The sequence below is a fragment of the Bubalus kerabau genome, chromosome 6 (assembly GCF_029407905.1).
Source record: "Bubalus kerabau isolate K-KA32 ecotype Philippines breed swamp buffalo chromosome 6, PCC_UOA_SB_1v2, whole genome shotgun sequence".
In the NCBI taxonomy this organism is placed as follows: Eukaryota; Metazoa; Chordata; class Mammalia; order Artiodactyla; family Bovidae; genus Bubalus; species Bubalus kerabau.
This window is the reverse complement of record NC_073629.1, coordinates 81,721,177-81,732,747: the sequence shown is the minus strand read 5'-3', so window position 1 is coordinate 81,732,747 and position 11,571 is coordinate 81,721,177. Positions and strand designations below refer to the sequence as shown.

The window sequence follows — 11,571 nt, the reverse complement described above, 5'->3', positions numbered from 1 at the left end:
GCCCAACCCGCACACAGTTAGTTACACCTGTGAAGCGGAGACGGTGACTGGTTAAGAACACCCTAAACTTAACGCCTCTTACGCCCACTTCATGCACAAGCAGCACGAGTGGTCTCAGGGTTTCATCCACGTTTACCTTCAGGCTGGGCTGTGGGCTGGCGCCGCAAGGACACACCGCAGTAGAGAAAGTGCTCAAGTCTTCCTTCTGAAGTCCGCCTTTAGAAGAGTCAAAGGAGAAAAGAAAGTCGCTGCTACGTGCCCAACATAGGTCCACCTCTCTTGGGAGTATACAGCATTCTGAAGCTCGAGAAAGCAAGTATTTATGTCAGCTAACTAGGTATAGGAGAGTGACCCATAACCTCAGACACTTGCCTCAGAGGGAACCCTAGTAGTGAGGGGACAGGATCAGAGGCTTTTTTGCCTTATCATGTACAGCAGAGCTTACATCTTGCTAAAAAGAGAATTCCAAGAGTTGAAGAACAACAATTATGAGGTGAGTATTGGAGACGTGAAGGGTGTGTTTCTTTGGGGTACGAGTTTTTAAAAGCAGTTTAATCTGTGTTTATTCCACAGGGCATAATTTAGTTAAACCTAATTTGCTCTACAGACTTGTTTAATGAAACTATTTCAGTATAATAATGTTTCATAATAATTGTTAGTATTTCATAATAATAGTTAACAGTATTGAGCACACTATGCTGAGTATTTATGGACTTTAATCCCTGAATGTAACAGTCTATCAGGTAGAAAATAACTAGTAGGTGCAGGGTTGCATTCACTAATTATCAATTGTGCATGCATGTTCAGTGGCTGAGTTGTGTCGGACTCTTTGCAACCCCACGCACTGCAGCCCACTGGGCTTCTCTGTCCATGAGATTTTTCCAGGCAAGAATACTGGAGTGGGTTGCCATTTCCTTCACCAGGGGGTCTTTCCCACCCAGGGATGTAACCCGAGGTCTCTTGCATTGGCAGGTGGATTCTTTACCTCTGTACCACCTGGGAAGCCCCTCAATTATCAATACAATATTGTAAAATAAGTAGGTAGTGTTTTGTTTTAACCTACCAGAAACCTAAGCCTCAGAAAGCTTTCAGTAAATATTTGGGCTCGAGATTCCATCACAGGGTTTTTTGACTCCAAAATCTCTTGCTCTTAAGTCTTGAGTTCTGTTTCTTCCTGTCTAGTGCACTTTTTGCCAATTGCTGTGACATATAACACATAAATGTCTTTCCCTTATAATTTTATTTTTTTAATTTTATTATTTTTGGTTTGTGCTGGGTCTTCATTGTTTTGCACAGTAATACATTCTTGTCCCTCCATTGGAATAATGCCTCAAGTGTAGGAAAATTTTATTTTTATATATGAGCATAATTTTAGAGTTGAGTTTTTCTTAATGAAAATTTCTTACTTCATGCCTAATATAGCATCTGTAGGGGTTTTTTTAAAGCTATGAAGAAATACATGTTTTCCAACTATTCCTTTCTTTTTGAATTTGAATCTTAAATTGCCTATAGAATTACATAAGTCACATATTCCGTTCTTGACCTTCCTGTCCCATTTGTGATTTTCATACTAATGATTTATTTAAAATTTACTATTGCATGTATTTTCTGGAATCTACCTTAACGTCTGTGTGTAATAAGACAATATATAACACATTCTCAAATCAAAAATTTTTATCAATAAAAGAAAATTTAGAGCTTTTGGAATTCATTGTAACCTAATATCTGATTTCCCAAGCTGCAATAAATATTTAATCTTTTTTTCTGCTTTAATTTTTCTTGATGTTTAGGGTATTACTGCCTTTCCTATAAGTGAAGATATGATGCAATGGGATGTTGACATTGAAGGTCTACAGAGTACAATTTGGCATGGTTTGTGCTTTGAAAACCAATTTATTTTTTTTTAAAGCCTTTATATTATTAGCCTAATTTCTTTAAGGTTGCACTGTATAAATTTTCTAGAATCCCTAAAGTTTTCACATGTTAATTTTTTCATTGTATGGCTTAATTTTTTGCCATTTGTCAACATGGATGAAAATTTCAGGTTTGAATTTTTCTTTATGCCCAGTCTTAATGTTATCATGTTTTTAAGAAGCAGACATAGGAAAACATATCAACTGAGAATATCATCTAATAGTCTTTCATGAATTCAGAGAATAACTAACAAAATGCTTACTGACAGAAAAATCCCACAATTATGTCTCTTTTTTTTTTTTCCTCTATGATTTTCCCACAGATGTCCATAAGTCAAGTTCTCAAGAAGACTAGGCAACCATAAACTTTAATGACCATGCCCTTTTAGAGTTGCAGATTAACAAGATACATTTGCTTAGTGAGATAGGGGAGAAAAGCATGTAAGTGGATAATTACAATAAAATATAACATGTCCTGTTATGAATTTTGAATGGAATACTGAGGAGGCAGTGATTAGTTAATTTTACCTTGGAGAGTCAGGAACAGCTTCCCAAGGAAGTGACACTTGAGTTGGGTACTGAAGAATGTCTGAGGATTCACCAGGTTTAGAATCAGAAGGAAGGGCAGGTAGACTAAACAGCTTAGCGAGACCTGAAGAGAGAGGATTCTGGAGCAGAGAGTAAATATGAGAAACCCAGTGAATAGGCTGGTATTAGAAGGACAGAGTTAGTGGATGAAAAGGATTGGTGAGAATGTGGCTGAAAACACTGGGTTAGATTGTGAGGAGTCTATTATACCATCTAGAGGTGTCTGGGCATCCTCTAATCCAATTTACTTATTATAGTAAAACTCTAGGGACTTTGGGGAAGATAAACTGTAGGCATAAACATCAATATTAGGTTACAGTTAATCATTAATGTGACACTTTAGTAAAAATGTTTATTTCTGTATCACAGGAGCAGTCTTCCAACTGAGAATAAATTTTACATTAGAGTATAATTTTGTCCCTCCAGTTGTGAAATTCAGAACAATTCCTTTTCATCCAAATGGTAAGGAACAAATAAAATTATTATCATAAATTCTGTCCATATTAATGTTATTCTTCATTAGTGTTCAATAATGTTTATTTTTAACATTATAAAGTAAGCATACTTATTGGGGAAAATATTAAAAAGCAGGAAAAAATTATCATCTGAATCCTAACTCAGATACTATTCTCAACATTTAATGAGATTTATTTCCTTTCTTCTATGTATGTATTTTATCTCCATAGTTGAGTTATTACACAAAGATGTATATATTTTTATTTAAAATGACATAATACATTTATTTCTGCAGTGTTAAACATTCTTCAAAATATAATTTTGAACATGAATGATATTTGTATGTCTTCTTTGGAAAGGTGTCTTTTCAGGTATTCTGCCCACTTTTGGTTGATTTGAGGGTTTAATATTAATTGTGTAAACTGTTTGTATATTTTAGATATTAACCCCTTGTTGGTAACATCATTTGCAAATATTTTCTCCAATTCTATAGGTTGTCTTTTCATTTTGTCAATGAAATTGCTTTGCTATGCAAAGCTTTTAAGTTTAATTGGGTCCCATTTGTTTATTTTTGCTTGCCTTGGGAGACTTGAGCCAGGAAAATATTGCTATAATTTATGTCAAAGAGTATTCCATGTATGTTTTCTTCTAGGAGTTTTATGGTTTCTGGTCTTACATTTAGGTCTCTAAACTGTTTTGAATTTAATTTGTATATGGTTGAGGGAATGCTCTATTCTCATTGTTTTGGCTTATTGATATAGCTATCCAGTTTTCCCATCACCACTTGTTGAAGAAACTGTCTTTTCTCCATGGTATATTCTTGCCACCTCTGTTATAGTTGAATTGACCACAAGCGCATGGACTTATTTCTGGGCTCTCTGTTCTGTTCCATTGATATATGTGCCTGTTTTTATGGCAATACCATGTTGTTTTGATAACTGCAGTTTTGTAGCATAGTCTAAACTCTCAGAGGGTTATACCTCTAGCTTCATTCCTTTTTCTCAAGATTTCTCTGTGCCTCCATATGAATTTTAGAATTATTTGTTCTAGTTCTGTGAAAAATATTCAGGATATTTTGATAGGGGTTGCATCAAATCTGTTGATTGCTTTGAATAGTATGGCCATTTTAACAATATTAATTCTTCCAATCCAAGAATATGGGATATTGTTCCATTTCTTTGAATCATCTTCAGTGTCCTTCATCAGTGTTTTATAGTTTTCAGGGCATTGATCTTTCACCTCCTCGGCTAAATTTACTTCTAGGGTTTTTTATGCTGTTTTAAATGGGAATTTTTTTTTTTACTTTCTCTTTATGATATTTCATCATTGTTGTTCAATCACTAAGTTGTGTCTGACTCTTTGCAACCCCTTGGACTTCAGCACACCAGGCTTCCCTGTTTTTCACTATCTCCTGGAGTTTGCTCAAACTCATATTCACTGAGTTGATGATGCCATCTAACCATCTCAAACTCTGCCACCCACTTCTCCTGCCCTCAGTCTTTCCCAGCATCAAGACCTTTTTCAGTGAGTTGGCTCTTTGTATCAGGTTACCAAAATGTTGGAGCTTCAGCTTCAGCATTAGTCCTTCCATTGACTATTCAGGGTTGATTTCCTTTAGGATTGACTGTTTCATCATTAGTGTATAGAAATACAATAGATTTTTGTATATTAATTTTTTTTCCTTCAGCTTTGCTGAATTCATTTATTCTAATAGCTTTGGGATGGAAACTTTAAGGTTCTATATAAAGAATATGTTTAATATTCTTATTCATATATAATTAATAAAGATTTGTTTCCAGTAACAGTATTGGATATACAGAAAAGGGAAATGTCCATAAATAGCTACAATGTCCATAAATATAGGAATTTTTAAGTAAAATGTATTATAGCTATATACATTGCTTTTAAACATAACAAGAAAGATATATGAAGACTTTACTCGTTGGTCATTGTTATGTCCCTAGAATCTTCACTCCCTGGCATAGAGTTGGTGTTCAAATATTTTTTGAAAAAACTTGTCCAAGAATGTGTTGACAATATATTAAATGAAAAATACTTTGAAGAATAAAATGCAATTAATTTTAAAAACACAATAAGTACATACACAAAAGTGTGTGTGTGTATTTTTTCCCAAATACTATTAATAATTTAGTTAATTGACTGTATTAGGACATAGGCTAACCTTTTCAAATGACTTTCCAATGTACATATAACAGAACAAAGCTGGCAGGAAGGTTTTACCATCCTCAACTTGTGGGTTCCATTTCTGGACCTAAGACATTTATTCTGTCACTATTTCCAGCCAGTGGGAAGGGGAGAGAAAAAGAGAAGAGGGCAGAACAGCTTCCTTAAGAAAATAGGATCCAAAAGGTGCACACTTTACTTCTGCTGATGTCCCACTGTTAAGACTTGGTCACACTGGTCACACGGCCACATCTTGTTAGAGGAAAGGCTGGGAAAATGTGGGCGACTATGTATTCATCTAAAACCACACGGGGGGTCGGGGGGAGGCAGGCATCAGGCTTGAGAGAAGAAATGGAGGAAGGGAAGAACAAACACTGGAGGACCATGAGTAACGATCTTGAAACTTTTCATGTTGTTTCTTGATCATCTTTTGTACCATTGAGTCATAATTTCAGTTTTCACTTACCACAGTTTTAATACCAACTAGAATTTTTTTCTAAATACTTTTTTTTATCACGTTGTTCACTCACATCTTTTGTCCATTGCACTGTTACCTATTATTGTAGTTTCAAAATACAATGTCCCTGGAGAAGGACATGGCACCCCACTCTAGTATTCTTGCCTGGAGAATCCCATGGACAGAGGAGCCTGGAGGGCTACAGTCCACAGGGTCGCGAAGAGTCGGACACGACTGAGCGACTTCACTTTTTCACTTTCAACCTCTCTCCTCCCCTGTTCTCAGTATTTGACCTGCAGCTCTCTTTCAGCCACTGGATTCATGGGTTCAGTCTATTTGTGAAGCTGTGATTAGTTTAACTGGAAACCATTGTGATGAAAATTCCTTCATTTTTATTGCCATGCCAATCTTTTCCCCCGAACAAATCAATTAAAGGGTAATTTACTGGAACTATGGTGATTGGCTTCATCAACTGGAACCATATAAATATAACTGGAATATTCTTAAACAAAATGAAACTTTTTTAAAGTGTAAATTTATTACATTAGTCCACAGAGTTTTAATATTTGGATTGTCTGGTTGGTCTAACAAAGAACCTAGCCAACTTTCCTCTTTGTAGGCTTTTTAAAGTACTGTACATATTTGCAATCACATTGTGCATAGATTCCTATTGCGTAATTTTCTTCTGTCAGGACACAGCAATGACTGCAGGTTTGTAATGTAAGTGATTGAATACATTTTGTTAATATGTTTTTATTCCTATGTTTTGCTATTAAATTTTTTATAACATTTCCAAGACAAAAAAATGACAAGTTTATGCTTTGAAAATTTATGTAATTAAAATTTCACAAAACTGATCTTTTTAATTTAGGAGTTATTTGGGTTTTGACACTGGGGTTGCACCAACAGAAATGTAAGATGCTTAAAATTATTACACTACTTCTGTTGGTTGGGGATTTGGGTTTGAGAGTTCTTTGGTTTTATTTAAAAACCTTTTTTTTTTTTTTCCAAATTTAAAAGCCTTAAATGTACTGTAAGCCTCCGATTGTTGTACAGCTGGGTTGCGGTTGACTGCCTATTTGTGTGGTGTTTGCAACACAGTGGTTGGTCATGGAATAAAGGATACGTGGAAAAAAAAAAAATACAATGTCCCAAACCAAAGACCCCTCTTTTCACCTTTTCAACATTTTCTTCCCCGATCTTTCCTAAAGATTGCAAGATCTTTCCATTGGATATAAATATTTTTGTTATTTTCTTATAAAAATTGTTTATACATTAACAAAAGTATTTTTAATAATGATAACTATCATTTTTTGAGGATCTACTCTATGCCAGGTACTTTATTAAGGACTTTGTTTTTTAGACTCTCTTCAGTGAAAGTAGGTACTTCAATCATATTCCCCATTTCACATACTAGGCAAATGAGACCTGGAGAGGTAGTTCATTGCTCAGTGTCCATTGCTAATAAGTGGAGGAGTTAACCGTCAAATTTATGTGTATCTGACACCAAAGTCCATGCTCTAACAACCGGTCTATACTAACCGTCACATTAATTGCAAAGTTTGTCACTTGTTTTCTAACTTAGCCTATGATATGTTGATCTTCATAAGTTTTAAATGATAATTTTATGTATAAATATTAATGTGTTATTTTAATACAGTAGACCCACATTCTGGCAAGCCCTGTATAGATTTTTTGGACAGCCCTCGTAAATGGAATAGAAGCTATACATTGAGCAGCATCTTACTTACCCTCCAGGTAAGAACAGATTAATAATAAAATGCTGTCTTTGTTGTTTTTGTTTAGTTGCCCAGCTGTATCAGACTCTTTTGTGCCCCCATGGACCCATGGATTGTTGCCCGTCAGGCTCCTCTGTCCATGAGATATCGCAGGCAAGAATACTGGAGTGGGTTGCCATTTCCTTCTCCAGGGGATATTCCCGACCCAGGGATCAAACCTGTGTCTCCTGCGTTTGGCAGGTGGATTCTTTACCTCTGAGCCACCAGGGAAGCCCGATGATGTCTTTAATACATTTAATTACCCAATTATTCAAAGTATAAGGAATAAAATATACAATGTATATTTAAATATTTAAAGGATTTGAGTAAGCTTATATGACTCAATAATATTTCTACATCAAAATTGTAAAATGGAACTTGAATGATAAAAACTATTATTTTTAAAGTGAAATTGATAGCTTATGCCCTTTCCAACCAAACAATATGTATTTTATAAAAGAAGAAAAGAATTGTTTGGATGGTTTCAATTCTGGAAATATACTCTTAGGCTTGCTTTTGGCTCCTAACGTCACTTTGTGGTGTTGAACAGGCCTTTTAGATCTTTCTTCATTCATGAACCTTGCCTTCCTCAGAGAGGTGAACAAGTGACTACAATGTAAAATAGTCAGCTTTGCCCTTTATTTATGACAGCACTAGAGAACTGCTTTGATAAGCTTTCATATCAAACCCAGTGAACAATTAAACCAGGAATTTCCTCCTCTGCTCAGTAGAACCCTGTTTATGGAATGTATCCTTTGCATCCGAAATCTATGGTATTTAGAAGCATGCTTCTCTGTTGTGTGTTTTATGTTATTCCTGACCCTCAAAGAGCCTCCTTTCTCATCCTGAGATGTTGAATGATTTGAGCGTCACTTGCTTTGACCACTTACATCTGGCCCAGTGAGATTCTATCCACCAGATTTTATCCATGGTAAAATTCTATCTACTCATCATTAATAATATTTGGAGATAAAGTATTAAATTTTGATTATCTAAAATACCTGGAGAATAAAGTGTTCTGGCTTAATTGAATTTTCTCAGTAACATAGAATTATAATAAAAATTCCATCTCTCCTATGTCTTGTTTTCAAAAATAAAACTATCGTTAACTTTCTAGTCATCTTAGTATGCTGAGTAAAATTTAATATTTTTAAAAATTCAGTGTTGAATTTAATCATTCATTCATTCTACAACTGTGTGTTGAGTGTATGTACTGGTGCCAGGCCATGCTCTGGAAGAGAGATTGGAGCAAAAACTTTGAGGAAGTAAGCGAGCGTGATGTGCAGAGATTTGTGGTTGATCTTTCAGATTCTTTCAAACTGAGTCATCCTATCTCTTCCACCTAAGTAGAAACAGCCTTAAAAACAGTAAAAGTGAATGTTCTCATGAGGGCAAACCAGATTGAAATGGTGAACATCTTGAGTTGCAGAATAATTTAATCAAGGTAAATTGGGGACTGTGAGTTTAGATTGCTTGGCTTCACTTCTTGGTTCTGCCACTTAATACCTTTGCACTTTTGCAACAAGTTTCTCCACTTATCACTCCCTCCATTTCTTCATCAGTAAAGTGGGGCTGTTAGTAGCTAACTCATAGAACTTGTGAGGACTAAATGTATGGACTAAATACACGTAAAGTACTTAGAACCATGAGTGGTATAAGAAAAGAATTCAATAAAATCTGGTTAATATTTTATTGTTCTCAATTTTAACCACTAATAAAAAGTGACAACAAAGTGTTCCCAAATATATCATGAAAAGCCAGTAGATTACACAGTTGCTTTTATTTTTCAAACAGTTTTATAAAACAGATATGCCCACATTAGAAAACATTTTTAAGATAGTAGAAAGGAAAAGAAAATCACTGGTAATCATAAAGAAATTCCTTCCCTGTTGTTATTAACATTTTCTTCTGATCTTTTCTCTTGTGTTTTGGTTTTAAATCTTCAGTTCCATATTCCCTACAAGGTCAAGGCCAAATTCTGTTGCCTGACAAATGATCTACTTCTCACACCTTGGCCTTAACCCTCCGAAACACACCGTGGCATCCCGCTCTTATTTATATCTTTATTATTTTTTTTTTTTTTTACTCACAGTGCTTGGTTCAATTCAGGCCAAAAAGCATTTATAGAGTTCTAAACTCTAAAGTTACAAACCAAGTCAATCTTGGACCTTAAGAAGTGCTCAGTCCAGTTCTGCATCTGACTAGCATCCCATTTTATTCCCTCTTTCTCCATCCTTTTGGCAAGCAGCTGCTCACATTTTAAGAGTCAGGTCAAAAGATGCCTCCTGTGAAATGCCTTTCCTGATTTCCTTTCCTAGGTGAAATTAATGGCTTTGGTTTGGGGAGGGGGGCTTTCTTTGTGAAGTGTTGCCTAAGTAAATGTGTGTGAGAGAACTATAATGCTATAATGCAAATACTGTTTCCTTATCTGTCTTCCCCTATTAGACTATAAGCCCCTGAAGGTCAGGAAACAAGTCCAATTCCTGTGGTAGATTCTAAGTAATATGACTGAAGCAACAAATCTGTTTTTACATAGTTGCAATGATAGTATATGTGTTCAAATTATATAGCTTATTACTTTATCACTTAACATTTCACTCAAATAATTTCCAGGTTGCTACAATTAATATTTTAATGGCTTATTTAATAGCTTTTTGGAGTTCAGTGCTGTCCACTAGAACTTTAAGCACTTATGGAAATTTTCAGTATCTGTGCTGTTCAATATATAATCCATAGTCTCTAGTTCTACTGAGCACTTGGAATATGGCTCCTATAACTGAGGGACTGAGTTTTTCATTTTATTTAAGTACTAATAATTTAAATTTAGATTACTTTCTGATTACAACCTTTTGAATAACAGGTGATACATATTTATAATTATCACACTGTTTTCCATGGGGTTGATACTTGAAATGGTTTTTAAAATATTTTCAAGTCTAAATATGCTAATCATATGCTCCTAAATTTCTACGATCTTGATTTCTTTGAAAACTTGTCCTTTCATATATAAGCAAAAGTAAATATCAACACTCATCCACAGAAGGAATTCCAAATTCATGGGCTTCAACTAATTGGATAGTATAAAATATACTCACTGGTACAGTGAACAGTATGACAAGGCAAAAAGATAGGACACTAAAAGATAAACTCCCCAGGTCAGTAGGTGCCCAATATGCTACTGGAGATCAGTGGAGAAATAACTCCAGAAAGAATGAAGGGATGGAGCCAAAGCAAAAACAACACACAGTTGTGGATGGGACTGGTGATAGAAGCAAGATTCGATGCTGTAAAGAGTAATATTGCATAGGAACCTGGAATGTTAGGTCCATGAATCAAGGCAAATTGGAAGTGGTCACCAGGAGATGGCAAGAGTGAACATTGACATTCTAGGAATCACCAAACTAAAATGGGCTGGAATGGGTGAATTTAACTCAGATGGCCATTAATTATATCTACTACTGTGGGCAGAAGTCCCTTAGAAGAAATGGAGTAGCCATTATAGTCAATAAAAAGGTCTGAAATGCAGTACTAGGATATAATCTCAAAAATGACAGAATGATCTCTGTTCATTTCCAAGGCAAACCATTCAGTATCACACTAATCCAAGTCTATGCCCCGACCAGTAACGCTGAAGAAGCTGAAGTTGAACGGTTCTATGAAGACCTACAAGATCTTCTAGAACTAACACCCAAAAAAGATGTCCGTATCATGATAGGGGACTGGAATGCAAAAGTAGGAAGTCGAGAGACACCCGGAGTAACAGGCAAGTTTGACCTTGGAGTACAGAATGAAACAGGGCAAAGGTTAACAAAGTTCTGCCAAGAGATCTTCACTTTCACTTTTCACTTTCCTGCATTGGAGAAGGAAATGGCAACCCACTCCAGTGTTCTTGCCTGGAGAATCCCAGGGACAGGGGAGCCTGGTGGGCTGCTGTCTATGGGGTCATGCAGAGTTGGACACGACTGAAGCGACTTAGATGCAGCATCCAAGAGAATGCACTGGTCATAGCAAACACCCTCGTCCAACAACACAAGAGAAGACTCTATACTTGGACATCACCAGATGGTCAACACCAAAATCAGATTGATAATATCCTTTGCAGCCAAAGATGGAGAAGCTCTATACAGTCAGCAAAAACAATACGAGGAGCTGATTGTGGCTCAGATCGTGAACTCCTTATTGCCAAATTCAGACT

General features: G+C 35.7%; 1 protein-coding gene across 20 annotated transcripts in view; it reads left to right on the top strand.

Annotated features, from left to right (window-relative positions):
* Positions 1 to 11,571, top strand: part of UBE2U (ubiquitin conjugating enzyme E2 U) — an 83,375-nt gene that overhangs the window by 13,705 nt on the left and 58,099 nt on the right. For 14 of the 20 annotated variants that reach the window (XR_008715897.1, XR_008715898.1, XM_055585603.1 and 11 more), the window contains exons 1-4: positions 41 to 493; positions 1,791 to 1,872; positions 2,871 to 2,963; positions 7,259 to 7,356. Coding sequence is in view for 14 of the 20 variants with exons in the window: in XM_055585603.1 (XP_055441578.1) it covers positions 428 to 493; positions 1,791 to 1,872; positions 2,871 to 2,963; positions 7,259 to 7,356 (339 nt within the window). In the remaining 6 variants the exon portion in view is untranslated. Of the gene's footprint in view, positions 1 to 34; positions 494 to 1,790; positions 1,873 to 2,236; positions 2,355 to 2,870; positions 2,964 to 7,258; positions 7,357 to 11,571 lie in introns of those variants that run through there. The other 6 variants (XM_055585612.1, XM_055585613.1, XM_055585611.1 and 3 more) reach the window with 6 other exon arrangements.